The 20,709-nt window shown below is 44.2% G+C and overlaps 1 protein-coding gene across 1 annotated transcript in view; it reads right to left on the bottom strand.

Annotated features, from left to right (window-relative positions):
* Nucleotides 1–754: 754 nt before the first annotated feature.
* The window catches only part of LOC120926680 (pinopsin-like), a 55,951-nt gene continuing 35,996 nt past the window's right edge, over nt 755–20,709 (bottom strand). The window contains exons 4-5 of the mRNA XM_040336815.1: nt 2,228–2,467; nt 755–1,003 (exon numbers count right to left, since the gene is read on the bottom strand). Of these exons, the coding sequence (XP_040192749.1) occupies nt 866–1,003; nt 2,228–2,467 (378 nt within the window). The 3' untranslated portion in view covers nt 755–865. The remainder of the gene's footprint in view (nt 1,004–2,227; nt 2,468–20,709) is intronic.

Genomic DNA, 20,709 nt, shown 5'->3' with positions numbered 1-20,709 from the left:
ACAGTGTTCTGACACTGTACCCTGTGTGCAAAAAACACAAGGGGTATAGAGGCTTTTGTAAGCTGGGTCTCCTGGTAGATTCTTTTCATATTTTACATGTCAATTGTGACAGAAATTGTGTCCCAAATGTTGTGACCTTTTGATTCTGTGTTATTTGTTGCTGTGCATGTCAAATGGTTTCTGTACTTAACGTGAGTTTTATTAAAATCAAGAATTGAAAAAAAATATTTGTAGAGAGCTTTATGTTGGATGTTTCTTTTTACCAATACAGCATGCAGGGGTTGAGTTGCCAATCCATGTACCAGCGCTGTCTTAGTGAGTAGTTTCTACTTTTTTATTAGGATCCACTCTTGTAGCTGCTATTGACATTTTTAATTGGGGTCAGGACAATGGAGCTTCACAATTTTTTCCCTCCCTCTGCAGCTGGAGCAACTGTCCTTCATCAAATAGAATTTTCAAAGCCTCCCCAGCTTGTCAACCACATTCACTCCCATACAGCAACATTTCTACTGTTGTTGGGCTACCATCCTGGAAAGAGTTTTAATTATGCCACCTGCTGCTCCTATAAATGTACAACTTAAAAAACCACACACACACACCAGTGTCACAACCAGAATTAACTACATAACCTTGTGATAGATGTGTTAATTTCAAATACTGCCTAGTATTGTTAATGAATTGTAATTTCTATTTTGTTAATTCAAAAAATTACACTTCATTTAGTAAGAAGTTTTTGATTTTAATAATTGATATGTTTATTTTATGAAAAGTTGATGAACATAAGACCACATACATTTAACCAAATCTGTGGTTTTACATATATACAGTTGAAAGGCTTTAGAATGAAGATGGCATACAAAAGCTCTTATGCTGGTGTGACCTTGTTTCCACCTCCTTCAGACATTGAAGTGACATCTGTACGGGCGCTAGCCGTGCTTGTTTCATCCTCACCACCAAAAGGATTGCGTCCGCAGCATATAAGAGTCATTAAGCAGTTTCGGAACTGTGAAAAAATACATAAATACATTAATTCTGAACAAGAAGACATGAAGAATGACGTCTCCCCTGTAGCTAGTCGTCCCTTGACCAGATGGACCATTAGTGAAACCCTAAATTAATCTTCTGGTGGCATTGTCATTACCAGTATAGAAGATAGATCAATTTAAGTTGTAGTCTTTAGGTAAATGTACAAGTATTTTATATATAATATTGCCAGGTGCACATTAAGATGCTGGTTACTGCTGGCCCATTATACATTAATATGATGGGGCACCAGTAACCAGCATCTTAATCTCTGGAAGATACATACCATGGACAGGAATGGATTTCAGTTATGTGGCTTCCTAAGCCACCTTAGCTGACCACAGTTTTTTTTTACTGCAAAGTTCTACACACCCAAAACAATATACATGTTTTTTGATTCAATGTTATTTACCCCTATGCTTTTCTCTCTGAAGACTTGAGTAAGAACAATATTGGAAAAAGTCACTAAATGAGGCCAACCTGCTACCCCCCCCCCCCCCATATCCTGTCCTAGGTTGCCAAATACTGCTTATTTACAAATCTATGCCTAATAGTTTTATGTAAATAGAACATCTGGGGGCAAATATCTTAACAGCAGCACACTAATATGACATTGAGCATCATTAAACAGGTGCATTCTGCTTTTGAATTGTTGTTTTTTAATTAGTCTATCGGAGGCTCATACAAGAGATAGCATTACAGAAAAATTGTGTGCTGTAAGCAGACCTACTGCATTCTGCGCTAAATGTAATATGGGTGTATATCTGTTAAAGAAGGTAAGAGGGGCTAGCCATTATGCTTGGACCCTCTGACCTCATGGAACCAATTACAGCTGCACATGCAGTAATTATACCATGGACTTCACATTTCTCTGCACTGTACTCTTCTTACTGCTGTTAGCATCTCAGTATTGGGGATACTTTTGGCTGAATTGAACCATGAATTTGAGGTTTAGAAAAGGTTGGGAGATAATGATTTAAAGGAACTACCTTTCTCTTTTTGTACTGCATGGGAGAAATAATTACAAATATGACAAGCCTTGTGAGGCCTGATCTGTAGCAAAGCTGAAGGCATTCCTGCATGTAGACTGTGAATGGGTAGAAAAAATTAAATGCTACACGTCACTTTACAGATCTCCTTTTAACACTAGCCATTTATATTTTGGCTAAACAAGTAGCTATTGTTCAGTTAGGAAGACACAAACCTGCTTATTCATGAAGACATAGATGACAGGGTTGTACACTGTAGCCGTTTTTGAGAAGTAAGAAGGCATTGATGCTAACGCCGGATCAATAACAATGTCTTTATTAGATGCTGCAACTATGGCAAATGCAGCGTAGGGTAACCAGCAGATAAGAAACGCCAGTACCATACCAATGACCATTCTAGACACCTCCCGCTCAGCCCTCTGAGTAGTCTCTGAATCTTTCTGTTGAGCAGCCACCTGTGAGAGTACAAGAAAGATACGTATTGTGCTCAGAACTGAATTATGTATATGACTAAAAGTTTCACATACCAAAAAAAGGGGTAATGTTCATGTTTTGCACATATCAAAGTATTGGGGGTGAATGATTAAGGTATACCTAGGTTATCTGATTAGAGCACAGTAAAAAAAACGTGTCATGAAACAAAGAAAAGCTGCCAATGCTGAGCTTTTTTTTGCTGTTTTGCTTCAATACATAATTGAGTCACTGACTTGAAACAATTTGTATTTGAAGTCAGAATTTCTGACCTATACACTTGTTCAATATCAAGTATTTGAAGCTAGAGTGTCAGCATGCCAACCAAGCAAGTATAATTTTCAGAAGTCACAGCCCTTGTACTTCTGTCATGCCAGGTTTCTACCCTTTCATGCCTAAGCCTATTTCTGACATTTGTTGCTTACAAGTTAAAATCGGTATTTTTTGCTAGAATATTACTTAGAACCCCCAAACATTATATATATTTGTTGCAATATTTTATGTCACATGGTATTTTATGACATAAAATTATTTGGGGGAAAATACACGTTCATGGATTAAAAAAACACTAAAGATGAAAGTTTTTTTGTATACTGTGAAAGAGGATGTTATGCCAAGTAAATAGATACTTAACATGTTTGCACTAGATCCCCGTTTTTTTTCCGCACTAGACCCCCTGCATTTTTTTTAGTTTTGGTGTTTGAAGTTTAGATAAATGGGAATTAGTAACACAGACTCGGTAGAGCCGACACTGTTTAACACTAAGACACAAAGGAACACAACACATAAGTATAAGAGTACATTAATAAAGATAATCACTAAAAGAGATTTTTTTTTCATAGTCACCTACTTAATTTATAAATAGACACAAAGGGAGGTTGCATGGAATTGGCGGGGGGTAGACTAAAAGAACAAAAGCTAGCAAACAACGGAGTAGGATAATAGAAGGGGCCGAGAAGTGACATTGGAGAGTAGTAGGAATGTGTTAGGGAGAGGAATAGGCTGAAGGGGTATACGCAGGGGTATGCAATTAGCGGACCTCCAGCTGTTGCCAAACTACAAGTCCCATCATGCCTCCGCCTCTGGGTGTCATGCTTGTGGCTGTCAGTGTCTTGCTAAGCCTCATGGGACTTGTAGTTCTGCAACAGCTGGAGGTCCGCTAATTGCTTATCCCTGGGGTATAGGATAGAAGAAGAGAGAAGGGGGAGGGGGGGTTGGTGTGCTTTTTTTCCTTTTCTTTTTTTTCTTTTTTTATTGGGGAGGTTTATTATGGAGTTGACATATTTCCCGGTGGAAGTAGATAGGGAGGGGTAGGGAGAGAGGGAAAGGGGAGACACGGGTGGGGGACACTATAGGGCACTATACCCCAGGACATATTGCAGTGATGGAGGGGAAAGCTTCTCCCCGGATCCTCTTCCTTTGAGGGCGGTATGCTGATATAAGTTTTACTTTCATGAAGATCATATAAAATAGAGCAATGGGCAAGAAATTGATAATAATAGAACGGTTGAGAATATAAATGTACAGAGAATAAAGGATTATGTATTGATTTAGAGATATAAACACATATAAGGAGTAGGAGCAGGAGTGCGTTAAGAAAGATATTCTTTGATCCCTTCATCTGTCGGAGAGAGAAACGAGGGGGGGGGGGTTAAACCCCACGTAACACATTAGGGTTATTAGAACCCTTTTTGTTCTTTTTTTCTTATTGTTCCTTTTTCTTTCCTTTTTCTCTCTTTTTTTTCTTTTTCTGTTGCTGTTTGGTAGGGGAGATGGAGGCTTTAAAGGTCACTTCTCTAAACGCGAAAGGGCTTAATGTACCGGAGAAAATTAAGGGCCAGATTCACAAAGCACTTACGCCAACGTATCTAGAGATGCGCGGCGTAATTGAAAAATGCGCCGCGCGTATTTTTGCGTCTGATCCTCAAAACGAAATACACCTGAAAAACATTTTTTTCCGTCCTACCTAAAACAATTACACCAGCGCTTCTTCGAGCGCAAAATACGCTAGACACACCATTGTTTTGCTAGGCAAAGATGCAAATGAGGGAGATAAGGCGATCCACAAAATTAAGTGTGTGCGGCGTAGGCTACGCCCTGTGCGCATCTGTTAGTTTCCCGGAGTAAAGTTACACTTTATAAAAGCAGCCCTAACTATGCTCCAGCCGTGTAAATGTCAGCTAAAGCAACACCATTAAGGAAGAGCTAAGCACACACACTTGCCGGACTACAATCTGCATGCCACCATGCCAGGGGCATCCATGCTCATAACTATACTAGTGACTTTAGTAACCGAGGGTACCCCCTCTTCTGAGGGAACAGCAGTCAGGAGACACCTCGCAGAATGCATCTTTGCACAGTAAACACACACAATCATGGCACAATGAGAATGCATGCATGCACACCCACTGTGGTCCCTAGAACAGACACTTCACATGCACATCTAATTGGATTGGACACTAGAAAACCACATGGTTTAAGGGAACAGTAATGCCACGCCACAGCTCCAATTATGTCACTGTGCATTCATACACCATTCACATGGACCTGGGATCACTTCTCCCTGGTCCTGGGGATCCCTAATCCACCAAAACTGAGGGTGACACCCTTTTTCACCAGGAATGTCACCCCTGCATTCATACATCATTCACACACAAAAAACAAATCTGAATCACAAAAAAAATCAGGAAAAAAAAAAGAAAAGTACACCCTAAATCTCAATGGCGGCGGCGTCGTGAGCTATGCCTGGGCTGGACACGGCCACGGCCCCTCAGGGGAGACTCATGGGGGGGAGGCTGGGGGGGGGAGGCAGGGGAAGGAGGAGCCTCCCCGGGTGACTGCCCACCTGCTGGCCTGCCCTCCAAGGCCACGGCGATCCTGTTGAGGCCCAGAGTGAGGGCTGCCGTATTGGCCTGGACAGCCTGGGTGTTGTCCTGGACAGCCTGGGTCAGGGCAGTCACCTCAAGGGCCACGCCTGTTGTGGCAGCCTGCAGCACAGAAAAGCAATTGATAAAAGCTAATGAATTCGTGCTGACGTCACTCACTGAATCATTGATGGAGGCCAGGCTCTCCTCTATCTGGGCCAAAGTCCGGGTGACCTGACCCAGATGGCGGGTCTGAAGGGCCTGGTCCCTCTGCAGATTTGCAGGCAGGAACTCGGCCACCCCCCTGGTCTTCTGGTGGCCTTCCTGCCTGCAGTTGAGGCTTGTGGCCTGGGAGGAGGGGAGCCCCCTGGGGGGGCAGCCCTGATGGTGGCCTGACTGCCTCCAGATGAGGCTTGTAGCCTGAAAGCAGGGGATCCCCCTGGGGGGGGGCCTGTTGGTGGAGGAGTGGGAGGGACTACCCATGATGGTGGCCTGACTGCTGTCAGGCGCAAGGGAATCCTGATCCCAAAACAACATCACTTCTTGGGCAAGCTCCATCGGATCATCCTCAACCTCCCCCCCTCATCCTCCTCCCCCTGAACCTCCTCATGAGGGGAGTTGTGGCCACTCCCCTCCCCTGAGGACTCCGGCCTTTCTTGGGGCACCTCAGCAGCCTGTTGTCCTGGGGGTGGTGCAGCCTGGCCTAATGGCCCAGCAACCTCCTGGCCTGATGGGCCAGCAATCTCCTGGCCATCTGTGGAGGACACAAAACATACACAGGTTGGAGGATCCACACACTTGGCACATATTCCCTTCCCCCACCCACACATGCTACTCACCAGATGGAAATCCAAAAAAACTTACCTGTCCTTACAGGATCATCAGATTCAAAGCCAGGCAGGCCCACCACTTGCTGGCTATGGAAGCACCGGGCCACCGCAAGTTCCTCCTCAGTCCACCTTAGGGGGCAAGGTGGGCCTCCTCCAGTGCCCCTGGCATGGGCTGCTTGCTTGGCCATCTTGTCACGGACCAAACTCCTCAGATCATTGATCTTGTTCTGAATCCCACTGGGGGTCCTTGTCTCCCCCCCCTCCGCATTGATCCGATCAGTAATCTCTTTGATTATTTCCCTCTTCCTGGTCGGGGTGACGTCCCGGCTGTCAGGGCCATGCAAAAATCTCCCAAATTGGGTGATCGCCCTGGCCAGCAAGTGCTTCTCTCGCACCGAGATGTTTAATTTTCTTCTCTTAGGTGCCATCTCCACAAACAGCACTCAGCAACAAACACACTAAATTCAAACAGAACAAACAAACACAAAAACACACAGAACAAACAGACAAAAAGACACAGAACAGACAGCCAAAAAGACACAGAACAGACAGCCAAAAAGACACAGAACAGACACACACAAAAATCAGACAGCAAAAACACAAGCAGACAGCTAATACAAATTCAAACAAAAAACACAGAACAAACAGACACAAAAAACACTCCGAAAATACACACACCTACTACAATAAATCTTTAATATAACACTACACTCACCAACAAACAGCCACAGACAACAGAGCAAAAGACACTTGCTTTAGGAAGGGAAACACAGGGATGTACTTTTGCAAGGGAAGTGCGTTTGTCTGGGGCTATTTAAGCACAGGGCGATTCTCAAACGAAGTATGCTTGGCATTTTTCCTATCTCACTGATTGCGCCGAGCCGAGTTTTGCACATGCCCAGTGAGGTGCAGATTCGTGCGCGCATGCGCAGTACGGCCGGCCCTTCATTTGCATGGGGTCACGGCTCATTTCAATGGAGCACGCCCACTTCCCACTTGCAATAACCCCGCCTTACGCCTCGGTATTTACGTCGCGCTGGCGCAAATTTGGGCGCAAATGCGCTGTGGATACGGCACTTACGTCACAAAATTAAGGCGCCGTAACTTAAATGATATACGTTTGGAGTAACTTAATTTGCGCCGCTCTACGTGAATCTGGCCCTATGATTTTAATGCAAGATTTGAAATGTTCATACTCGGATGTGGCATACTTTCAGGAAACCCATTTTAGAGAGGGTAAGGTACCAATTCCTAAGAACAACTTCTACCCCTATGCATATCATGCATTTAATAGGGCAGCTAAATCAAGAGGGGTTTCTATATTGGTTTCAAGACGAATTCCCTGGACATTAATAGACAAAAAAACAGATGTAGAGGGTAGATTTCTGTTCCTCAAACGGACGATGGGGGGCATAAAAGTGACTTTGGCCACAATATATGCCCCCAATAATAACCAAGATCAATTTATCTGTGCTACTATTAACAAGCTGAAGAAATTTACTGACGGTAAACTTATCTTGGGGGTGGCGATTTTAATCTTCCCCTAGACCCGAAGATGGATACATCAGGTGGAAGCTCCTCTGTAGCTATAGGTCTATGTAAACAAGTCTTACAAACATTGCATAATTACCATCTTACTGACGCATGGAGAGCGTATCACCAAGACTAAAGAGACTACACCTTTTATTATGTGCCACATAAAGTATATTCTAGAATCAACTTATTTTTCACTCCACAGAGTAAGCATCACACGATGTGAAACATGTCAGCCATCATTTTCCTTTTGTTCACTTCTTTTTGACTGCAACATTGTTGGTTGTTTTTTGTTTTTTTGGATTTCACTTGCTGAATAAAGATATAGTTTTAAGGGGCCAGATCCACAAAAGAGATACTCCGACTTAACTGCGGTTCAGTCTGTGTGTAACTTTGGAAACGATCCTCAAAAGGCTTTTTCCAAAGTTAGGCAGAAGATCCGGCATGTGTAATTGAATTACACTGCCGAATCTTAGGATGCAGTACCGCATCCGCCGCTGGGGGCATTTCGAGTCGAAATGCCGTTTCTAGTATGCAAATTAGCACTTAAGGCGATCCACAAAGCTTTCCAGCTTCGTTTTTGCGCCGTAAGTGTTATTTTGCAAGTGTAAAATTAGGGCTGGTTCTACAAAGTGTAAACTAGTCACACCTTGTAAAAGCCCATTCCAGCGACGGCATTTGGTATGCATTCCCGAGGGAGAACTCCACGGCAATTTGTAAATACAAAACCGGCATGGGTTCCCCCCCAGGAGCATACCAGGCCCTTAGGTCTGGTATGGGTTGTAAGGGGACCCCCCCTACGCCGAAAAATCGACGTAGGGGGTCCCCCTACAATCCATACCAGACCCGTATCCAAAGCACGCTACCCGGCCGGTCAGGAATGGGAGTGGGGACGAGCCCCCCCTCCTGAGCCGTGCCAGGCCGCATGCCCTCAACATGGGGGGGTTGGGTGCTCTGGGGCAGGGGGGCGCACTGCGGGCCCCCCCACCCCAGAGCACCCTGTCCCCATGTTGATGAGGACAGGACCTCTTCCCGACAACCCTTGCCATTGGTTGTCGGGGTCTGCGGGCGGGGGCTTATCGGAATCTGGGAGTCCCCTCAAATAAGGGGGCCCCCAGATACCGGCCCCCCACCCTAAGTGAATGGATATGGGGTACATCGTACCCCTATCCATTCACCTGTAGGCAAAAAGTTAGTTAGTAAACACACAACACAAGGCTTTTTAAAATATTTTATTATTCTGCTCCGGATGCCCCCCCTGTCTTCGTTATTAGCTCAATTACCAGGGGGGGCTTCTTCTTCCACTCTCCGGGGGTCTTCTCCGCTCTCCGGGGGGGGTTTCTTCTTCCGCTCTCCGGGGGGGGGCTTCTCCGGACTCCGGGGGGCTTCTTCCATCTTCTCCCCTCTTCCGCTGTTGACTCGGCGAACCCCGGTTCTTCTGCAGATGTCCGGTGCCTTCTTCTTCAGCGCTGGCTGCCTGCTATGTTTGTGTGTTAGCTCAATTTCTAACAGGCAGCCAGCGCGGTCTTCTGTGACGTCAGGGTCTTCTTCTCCCTTCTTCCGATGTTGCCTCGTCGCCTGTTGTCGCTGTAATGATGGAAGCGCGCCTTGCATCCCATTTATATAGGCATCACCGTCCCATCATGCTCCGGCAGGTACCCACGTGGTGGGTGCCTACCCACGTGCACCCACCACGTGGGTACCTACCGGAGCATGATGGGACGGTGATGCCTATATAAATGGGATGCAAGGCGCGCTTCCATCATTACAGTGACAACAGGCGACGAGGCAACATCGGAAGAAGGGAGAAGAAGACCCTGACGTCACAGAAGACCGCGCTGGCTGCCTGTTAGAAATTGAGCTAACACACAAACATAGCAGGCAGCCAGCGCTGAAGAAGAAGGCACCGGACATCTGCAGAAGAACCGGGGTTCGCCGAGTCAACAGCGGAAGAGGGGAGAAGATGGAAGAAGCCCCCCGGAGTCCGGAGAAGCCCCCCCCGGAGAGCGGAAGAAGAAACCCCCCCCGGAGAGCGGAGAAGACCCCCGGAGAGTGGAAGAAGAAGCCCCCCCTGGTAATTGAGCTAATAACGAAGACAGGGGGGGCATCCGGAGCAGAATAATAAAATATTTTAAAAAGCCTTGTGTTGTGTGTTTACTAACTAACTTTTTGCCTACAGGTGAATGGATAGGGGTACGATGTACCCCATATCCATTCACTTAGGGTGGGGGGCCGGTATCTTGGGGCCCCCTTATTTGAGGGGACTCCCAGATTCCGATAAGCCCCCGCCCGCAGACCCCGACAACCAATGGCAAGGGTTGTCGGGAAGAGGTCCTGTCCTCATCAACATGGGGACAGGGTGCTCTGGGGTGGGGGGGCCCGCAGTGCGCCCCCCTGCCCCAGAGCACCCAACCCCCCCATGTTGAGGGCATGCGGCCTGGCACGGCTCAGGAGGGGGGGGGGGGGGGCGCTCGCTCGTCCCCACTCCCATTCCTGACCGGCCGGGTAGCGTGCTTTGGATACGGGTCTGGTATGGATTGTAGGGGGACCCCCTACGTCGATTTTTCGGCGTAGGGGGGTCTCCTTACAACCCATACCAGACCTAAGGGCCTGGTATGCTCCTGGGGGGTGAACCCATGCCGGTTTTTTCTTTGAAAATTGGCATGGAGTTCTCCCTCTCAGGAATGCATGCCGAGCGACGCTGTAATTTTTTTTTTTTTTTTTCCCCGACGCAACTTTTTTAAGCCGTCGCGATCCTCAAAACTCGGCGTAACGTAACTTCGCGCATGCGCAGTACGGCCGGCGCGGGAGCGCGCCTCATTTAAATGGGACTCGCCCCATTTGAATAGGAACGCCTTGCGCCGGCGGAATTTTAGTTACACAGCCTGAAATTTCTAGATAAGTGCTTTGTGGATCAGGCACTTAGGTAGAAACTTTAAGGCAGTGTAACTTAAATGGGATTTTTTAAGTTACGCCAGGTTTTTGTGGATCTGGCCCAAGGAGTGCGGCAGTCCAGGACCTCTTTTCATCCAATGCACCTGTGCAGAGCCAGCACCCTTTTGGCTTGGTGGGACGGAAGCAAAGCCAGGGGATCAGCAGTTTTCTGAGAGGTATTATTTCTCACCTTAGAGGAATTGCAAGAGGCCATCAGGACTTCCAAACCCGGGAAAGCTCCGGGTCTGAATGGCTTTGCACTTAAATACTACCAGACATTTTTCCCTTGGGTAAGCAGATGGTACAAACATTTAATGCAATGGTAAATGGAACAGGATTTACTCCAGAAACCCTGAAAGCCCATATCACCTTTATTCCGAAGGAGGATAAGGACCCATCAATATGTGGCAACTATTGCCCCATTTCATTATTGAATGTAGATCTTAAGTTGTTTACAAAAATATTAGCCACACGTATACAACCACATTTGACTGCATTAGTACACCCAGACCAGGTAGGCTTCATCCCAACGCGGTAGGCCCGTGATAATACCATTCAAATTTAGAATTTAGTCCACTTATCCGGTCATTCTAAAACATCCACTGTGTTCCTGGGAATGGATGCTAAAAAGGCATTTGACTGGGTCAATTGGTCTTTCATGTTTTCAGTCCTACGGTATGTTGGTGTAGGGGAGAGGATGGTGGGGTGGATCTCGAGCATATACATAAGGCCGGAGGCACAAATAAAAGCAAACAGACTTCTATCTGAACCTTTCTCTATCTCTAACGGCACCCGTTATCACCACTCCTTTTTGTTATCACCTTAGAGCAATTTCTTTGTAAGGTCAGACAAAACCCAGATATTAGGGGGTTAATAACCTGAGATTTACGCCATAAAGTATCCGCATATGCTAATGATCTTTAATTCTGCCTTACTAAACCTGTTATATCTATGCCAAACCTACTAAGAGAATTGGACCAATATGGTGCACTGTCCAATTTAAAAATGAATATGTCCAAGTCCGAGGCAATGGGTGTATCTATGACTATGACTCAAGACAACGCTTTAAAAATGAATTTTAAGTTTAGATGGAGCTATACGGGAATCAAATACCTGGGCACATTGATTCCACCTAAATTGGACCAAACCTTTGAGTTAAATTTTCCACTTCTACCGAGTAGAGAGAGTTTTTTTGTGGATGTATTTAAGATAGGAGTAACACTGTTAATTGGATTTTGAATGTATTCATTGAGTGAGTGAGTGAGTGAGTGAGTGAGTGAGTGAAAAACTTATATAGCGCAGCACATGCGAACTAAATCGCCTCTGGGCGCTCGTTGTCCATTTCTCCTTTGTCATCAAAAGAGATGGGTTTTGATCTTTCTTCTAAAGGCCAAGTGGTTCTCCTCCAACCGAATGCTGGTTGGTAAAGCGTTCCATAGTCTGGGACCTTGGACCGCAAATCTTCTTTCTCCTTTGGACTTGAATCTGGCTTTGGGTATCTGGAGTAGATTTTGGTTGGTGGATCGCAGAACGCGATTGGGGTTGTGAGCTTTTAGTTTTTCGCATAGATATTGGGGGGCATTTCCTTGAATACACTTATGTGTCAGACAGAGTGCTTTAAAAGCAATTCTGTCTTTTACTGGCAACCAGTGAAGGCTTCTCAGTGAGGGTGAGATTGATTCCCAGGGTTTTATCCCAGTCACAAGTCTGGCGGCCGTATTTTGAACGACTTGCAGGCGGGTGATTTGGTACTTTGGGAGTCCCAGATACAGGGCATTTGCATAGTTCAGTCATTGGAGCTCATAGTTTATTTCTCTGTATGTAGAACAACTAAAATAAAGAAATCTAACATGTCATGCTTTCAAATTGCGCACACTTGTGGAATGGAGGCAAACTATGGTACCTAAAAATCTCCATAGGTGAAGCTTTAAAAAAAAGTAACGGTTACCAGGTTAAAGTTACAGAGGAGGTATTTTGCTAGAATTATTGCTCTCACTCTGACGATCGTGACGATAACTCACATATGTGATTTGAACACCGTTTACATATGCGGACGTGACTTGCGCATGCGTTTTCTTTGCTGCGTGAGCACATTTACTTTTTTTTTACATTGTCCTTTTAAAAAAAAAAATTTGATCACTTTTATTGCTTTCACAAGGGATGCAAACATTCCTTGTGACAGTAATAGGTGGTGACATGTACTCTTTATGGAGGGATCAGGGGTCTAAAAGGCCCCAAATCACTTCTTTTGCACTTAAAATACTGAATACTTGAATGGGTGCCATTGGCAGCCGAGTAAACCGGAAGTGACGTTGTGACACCGCTTCCGTGTTTTTACATAGGAGAATAGATTGAAGCCGCTTACGGGTGGGGCAGATCCACATACATCTGCGCCGGGCGCAGCGTATGTAAGATACGCTACGCCGCTGTAACTTACTTTGAGTTGGTTTGAATCCTCAACGAATTTGCGCCGTAAGTTACGGCGGCGTAGTGTATCTCTCGCATTGTAAGGACGCGGAATTCAAAATCGGTGGGTAGGGGGCATGTTTCATTTAAATGAAGCGCATCCCCGCACCGAACGAACTGTGCATGCACCGTCCGTAAAAACTCCCAGGGTGCATTGCTCCAAATGACGTCGCAAGGACGTCATTGTTTTCGACTTGAACGTAAATGGCGTCCAGCCCCATTCACGGATGACTTGCGCAAACGACGTAAAATTTTCAAAAGTAGACGCGGGAACGACGGCCATACTTAACATTGAGTACGCCACCATATAGCAGCTTTAACTATAGGCCGGAAAAAGCCGAACGGAAACGACGTAAAAAAATGTGACGGCCGCACGTACGTTCGTGGATCGTCGGAAATAGCTAATTTGCATACTCAACGCGGATTACGACGTATCTGAAGGATAAAAAGTCATTTAAAATCACTGCTCCCGAAAAAACTGCCGTTTTTTTTTACTTTTTTTGCATTAATACATGTCCCCTGGGGCAGGACCCGGGTCCCCAAACACTTTTTATGACAAGAACTTGCAGAAAAGCCTTTAAAATTGGCACTTTAGATTTCTCCCATACACTTTTCAAGGGTGTTTTGCGGCTTTTCGAATTTGCCACAAACACCCAAAATTGTTCGCTGTTCGGCGAACAAGCAATGTTCGAGTCGAACATGGGTTCGACTCGAACTCGAAGCTCATCCCTAATCTCTGTGTAAATTTTAGGCTATACTTATTATGGTAAATGTTGTTTAAAAAAATAATCCAAATTGGTTTGTGGCCACTCCAACACCACCAGGATGTCATAAATATACCTTTTATATAACGCCATCTTTGGCCATTTACCATACAGGCATACCCCACTTTTAAGTACACAATGGGGTTTATTTACTAAAGCTGGAAAGTGTATACATTTTCCTCCTCCAATCTTGCCATCAGGTGATTCGGCAGACTGTGAGCATATTTTTCTCACATGGCTATGCCCTTATTGTAGCATAAGAAATTATTTTTCATAGCAAATTCCAAAAACCCAAGGATGAAATCTCTCTGCTACTTTTTTCAGACTTTGTTTTCTAATCTTACTGCCCATCTTACTGCTTTAACCCCATCTTTCTGGTCTATACCAGTATACAATGAATTGGCATCCACTATAATGAAAGGCTGTCACCTGCAAAAGTTTTTCATCCCAATAACTTAAAAAATACAAATTTTTCATTATGATTTCTTGTAAAAAAAAAGAATCTATGTATTCCCCCACTCTTGGGGAAAAAAGGAATCAATCCCACTTACAATAAATGTTCCCAGGGTTTCACTTTATTTTTTGGAATCCTATGGAGGTAATATATTGTGGGAATCTTTGGCGTTTTTGCTTTATTTTCTGTTAGTATTTTTGACCCCATTTTTATCCCTTTGTTATGATTTTCTTCAGCTTATGTTTTAATTTTATAATAGGGTTCAGAAGATTATTTTTTATATGTATTCCATACGGATAACAATATTTCAATTTCTTCCCCATAATCTTGCTTATCTGGAATTACAACCCCCCCCCCCCCCCCCCTTTATCTGCAGCTCTCACTACTATGTTTTTTTTCTTTTCTAGCTCTTTAATACCCTGTTATATATGATCAGTATATCTCTTGCCTTGCTTGGTATTTACCCATTTTCAACCATAGTTTTGAACACTTTGAAAAATAAACTCCCTTTATTTCTATGTTGGTATTCTGTATCATTCTATTTGTAGTTCTTCACATCATGTTTATTCAGTTAAAAAACATTTTAATATTTTAATTTGATAATATTTACATGGGGTATATACACATACTTTATTAGGTAGTCATAAAGGATGGACATGGTCAGCAACAATACTCAGGTAGGCCGTGGCATTTAAACAATGCTCAATTGGTACTAAGGGGCCCAAAGTGTGTCAAGAAAATATCCCCCACACCATTACACCACCACCAGCCTGAACTGTTGATACAGGGCAGGATGGATCCATGCTTTCATGTTGTTTATGAAAAATTCTGACCCTACCATCTGAATGTGGCAGCTGTAATTGAGACTCATCAGATTCCAATCTTCTATTGTTTCATTTTGGTGAACCTGTGCAAATTGTAACCTCAGTTTCCTGTTCTTAGCTGACAGGCGAGTCACCCTGTGTGGTCTTCTGCTACTGTAACCCGTCTGCTTCAAGGTTTGATGTGTTGTTTATTCAGAGATGGTAATCTGCATATAGTGGTTGTAATAAGTGGCCCCTGACATCATCAAGGCATTTTCTTCCACACAACTGCCACTCACTGGATATTTTCTCTTTTTTTGGACCATTCTCTGTAAACCCTAGTTTATTTAAATACTCAAAGCAGTCTGTCTGACACCTACAACCATGCCATGTTCAAAGTTACTTAAATCCCCTTTCTTCCCCATTCTGATGCTAGGTTTGAACTTCAGAAAGTCATCTTTACCACGTCTAGATGCCTAAATGCATTGAGTTGCTGCCATGTAATTCACCGATTAGCAGTTTGTGTTACCAAGAAACTGAACAGGTGTACCTAATAAAGTGGTCGTGAGTGTAATTCAGCCCTAAATCTAAAACCTTCGTTTCAGCTTCTGATAAAATAACACTGCTCAAATTAAAAATGCCTAATTTTCTTGCTTCCTTTTTCTTTCTAATTCTCCTTCCTCCTCTTTCCTCTTCTTTTTTTTTCGTTTTCCTGCTCTCTGCATATTTGTTCTCCATCCCAAAATCTCTCCCTTTGGGTTCTGTATAATGGTGGACCTGAATTCCATCCTCCCCTGTAATACCCATGGCCAGTGGCATCTTAAGAGCATTATAGGCCCCCGGGCAATACAGTGCACTGGGGCCCTGTCTACACAATCGTGCACAAGAATTTACTGACAAAAATCATGAAATTTACTGGCAGAACCATTTTTTTTTACTGGCACTGCAAAAAAAGTACCTAAAATTACAGTTTTACAAATTTCTTCATTGAGATGAAGGTTAGGTTACTATAACCCAGCCTGCTCAGAGTTTCCTCTTACATCAGAGTCTGCAGGATTCCCCCTTACAGTGAAAGGGAACTCTTATGTAAAGGGGAACGCTGCAGATCATGATGTAAGGGGGAACTCTGATGTAGAGGGGGGCTCTGGTGACCAGAGACCACCTTATATCAGAGTTCACTGCTTTCTCTTTACATCAGAGTTCCCACTTACATCAGGGTCCTTGCACTGTAAGGGGGAATCCTGCAGACTCTGATGTAAAGGGGAACACCAGGAACTCTGATGTGTGGGGCACTGGTGACCAGAGACCACCTTCCGTAGAGAAAATACATCAGCAACCACCCGCCCCTTAGACTGGCCTGGCGGCGCTATTACTGACCTCCTCAGGTGCAACAAGCATGGCTCAGTCAGATGGCTCCAGCTTGGCTGCTCTGGTTTTATCCTACTGTCTCCTCATGTCTGACTTCTCCCGTGACCCCTATCCCGGCAGCGCTCCCACTCTTGACTCCTCTTCAGACTCTTCCTCAGAGACTGTAGACACGATACAGTTCTACAGTTCTGACCCGCTGCTCTCCACCATTTTTTACTGGGGTCGCTGGGCAGCCGATGGGGGCCCCCCAGGCAAGTGGGCCCCCGGGCAACTGCCCAGCGTGCCCAATGGAAAAGACAGCCCTGCCCATGGCAACCTACCCTGTTGTTGTTCCCTGGGTATCTTCCCCTGTTCTGTAGGCATCCCATTTGCCAATAGGGGGCCATGTTTCTCTGAAAAGCTTATAGCTCACTTTGAAATAAATGAGCTCTCTGATATCTACTGTATAGGGTGATTTTCCTGGGGTCCGAGGGCCAGATTCACAGAGGAGATACGACGGCGTATCTCCTGATACACCGTTGTATCTCCTGTCGTATCTATGTGGCTGATTCATAGAATCAGTTCCGCATAGATAGCCCTAAGATCCGACAGGTGTAATTGATTTACACCGTCGGATCTTAGGATGCAGTACCTCGGCCGCCGCTGGGGGGAGTTTGCGTCGTGTTCCAGCGTCGGGTGTGCAAATTAGCAGTTACGGCGATCCACAAAGGTTTTTCCCGTCGTTACGTCGTCGCAAATCTTTTTTTCCCGTCGCAAAGTTAGGTGTAAAATTACTCCACCATGTTAAAGTATACCCGTCGTTCCCGCATCGCTTTTGAATTTTTTTTCCCGGCGTAAGTACGTTGCGCACGTCGCGATTCACAAACACGTCGGGCCACCGTAAGTTCGCACAAAGCACGTCGGGAAAATAGCGAACGGAGCATGCGCAGAACATCCGGTGCGGGAGCGCGCCTAATTTAAATGGTACCCACCCCATTTGAATTGGGCGGGCTTACGCCGGACGACTTTACGTTACACCGCCGCAAGTTTCCAGGTAAGTGCTTTGAGGATTAGGCACTTACACTGAAAACTTGCGGCGGTGTAACGTAAACGGGTTACGTTACACGGCCGCAAATTTTCGTGAATCTGGCCCCTAGTTCCTACATGTCTATTTGGAGTGGATGCTTTTGTTTCTTTCTGAAACTGAACTCTATGGCCCAGATTCACAACTGAGATACAACGGCGTATCTCCAGATACGCCATCATATCTCTGAGTTGCGCCGTCGTATCTATGCGCCTGATTCTTAGAATCAGTTACGCATAGATTTCCCTTAGATCCGACAGGCATAAGTCTCTTACGCCGTCGGATCGTAACTGCATATTTACGCTGGCCGCTGGGGGCGTGTAAGCTGATTTACACGTCGAAATATGTAAATCAGCTAGATACGCGAATTCACGAATGTACGCCCGGCCGACGCAGTACAGTTATGCCGTTTACGCTAGGCTTTTCCCGACGTAAAGTTACCCCTGCTATATGGTGGCGTAAGTGCGGCGTACCAATGTTAAGTAAGGACGTCGTTCCCGCGACGAAATTTGAAAATTTTACGTTGTTTGCGTAACTCGTCCGTGAATGGGGCTGGACGTAATTTACGTTCACGTCAAAACCAATACGTCCTTGCGGCCTATTAGGAGCAATGCACACTGGGAGATTTCCACGGACGGCGCATGCGCCGTTCTTGAAAAACGTCAATCACGTTGGGTCATGGTTATTTTACATAACACACGCCCCCCTGTTCCAAATTTGAATTAGGCGGGCTTACGCCGGACATTTTACGCTACGCCGCCGCAACTTACGGAGCAAGTGCTTTGAGAATACAGCACTTGCCCGTCTAAGATGTGGAGGCGTAACGTAAATCGGATACGTTACGCCCGCGCAAAGATACACGGATGTACGAGAATCTGGCCCTATATGTATTCTTCTGAGGTGTTTCTTTCTTTATGTTCTCTATATTTGTAGTCATGTTCTCATTCTTTTTAACTTCCCTCTCCAGAGTGGATTCTTTCTGATCACAATCTTCCAATGAAATATTTCACTTGTATTTAAATTATTGCATGAACTGTTTACATTGATTATTGATTTGAATATATTTTGCACAATCACACTTTAACTTTTGTGGGTATATCACACTATAATGTATTATTATTATTGTTATTATTACAGTATAGGTTTAGAGCACCGAGAATAGAAAAAACATATATTTGAGCACAGTGCTTTTTGACATTTCCAAAAAATAAAAATGGTTGTTTATAACAGTGAAATTCCCTGGTATAAGCAATCATAATTTTTAACAAATGAAAACAAATTCTGATCATTTCCCCAGAGTAATACAGTGTTACTATGGTAACACGGTATTGCTCTGGTCACAGTGTATCAAAAAAATGATTAAAAATGGTTAATTTTTTTTTTACATACTGTCACCAGTCAATGTCCCTGATCACCGCCACACCAGTTTTATGATGTACTGCACTAGTGACAGTATATATTAAAAAAATTGTGAAAATATATATATTTTTTTTATCTAAAACTAATAAATCTTGCGAGCTACCATATATAAATATGTAACACCTCCTCTAAGGACAGCTGCTAGCACTGATCATGTCCCATACGACCGGCCAAAAGCAACACTTATAAAGGAAATGCTGCGCTATCTGGATGTTAGCATGAGTGCCTTATTGCAATGACACAAAATAAATAACATGTTTGCGTGCAAAATAATATTTTTACCATAAAATGTGTAATCAAAACATCATAAATCTTATGATCCAAATATATACTAGAATATATAAAGTGCCACATGATCGGAAATTCCAACAAGAAAAATCTGATGTGAGATTTTGGTCGGAAATTCCGACTGTGTGTATGCTCCATCGGACTTTTGCTGTCGGAATTTCCGCCAACAAAAGATTGAGAGCAGGTTCTCTCTTTTTCTGACGGAAAAAGTTCCTATCAGAAAATCCGCTCCTCTGTATGCAATTCCAACGTGCAGCAAAACACGCATGCTCAGAATCAAGCAGAAGAGCCGAACTGCCTATTGAACTTCATTGATTTCGGCTCGTCATACGTCTTGTACGTCACCGTGTTCTTGACGGTCAGAATTCCGACAAGATTTTTGTGACCGTGTGTATGCAACACAAGTTTGAGCCAACATTCCGTCAGAAAAAATCCACGGTTTCTTGTTGGAAATTTTCGATCGTGTGTACGTGGCATTAGTGTTAATAAATTAACAAATAAAGTGTTATCGTGCAAACTCCAAACATTTCATAAAATATAGGATCAAAACTTCATATATCAAATATAGTGATCCAAATACATGCGGAAATAATTAAAGTGATGTAGTGACAAAAAGTGCTACGTGCAAACAGATATCAAAATTTCATATGAATAACAATATCATTAAATATGAAAGTCCATTCCAAAATTGTTCACAGCTTGTGCTGGTGATACAACTCGTGTTCTCGTGTTCACTCAGGTGCTACCCCTTTATTTGTGTACATTGGAGTGTGTGACCTCATAATTAAGTTCAGTCAGAACACGCTTTTGAACCACCACTGGGTTCAGTGTCCGTAATGGAGTCCTGGGCTACTCAGTATTGCTGCTTCCACACTTGCATAAAACATAAAGAAACTTGATAGTGTGATACAGTACTTCTATTAATAAACTCACATTTGCTGATGCTTCAGTGCACCACTCTATAGAAGGCCCAGAAAAATGCTAAAACGCTGAAATAGTGTGTCTCTCCGTTCTGAGACAGATCAGCTGTCTCCTGCACCATCCTGTCCCCTCCCCAACATGTGTCGATATAGGGATAAATCATATCTTCCTCATGGGGATTGTGATTGAACCGTTTGCCTGTCAGTTAATAAACAAAATGATGGTGGCCATTTTCTTGTAGACCATGGACACTCTATCGTCCATAGACTCTATGAAACACATTGAAGACAATGATCACAGAGATTAGACACCCTTAATCACCCATTGTACATTACGGACTCCCAATAGCTACCCCATCTTGCTGTGGCTCCGCAACCGCATATAACTTGCAAAAGACAACGCAGTTGATTGGACCATACTAATCAGATTAACCCCAGAACGATGCATAGGAGCAAACACACTATTTCTAACAGAAATACATTGCCTGTACATAAACAAATTTTACTGCTGCACAAATGA

Source organism: Rana temporaria, chromosome 2 (assembly GCF_905171775.1).
Source record: "Rana temporaria chromosome 2, aRanTem1.1, whole genome shotgun sequence".
NCBI lineage: Eukaryota > Metazoa > Chordata > Amphibia > Anura > Ranidae > Rana > Rana temporaria.
Note: the sequence above shows the minus strand (reverse complement) of the source record. Positions and strands in the feature narration are given on the sequence as shown.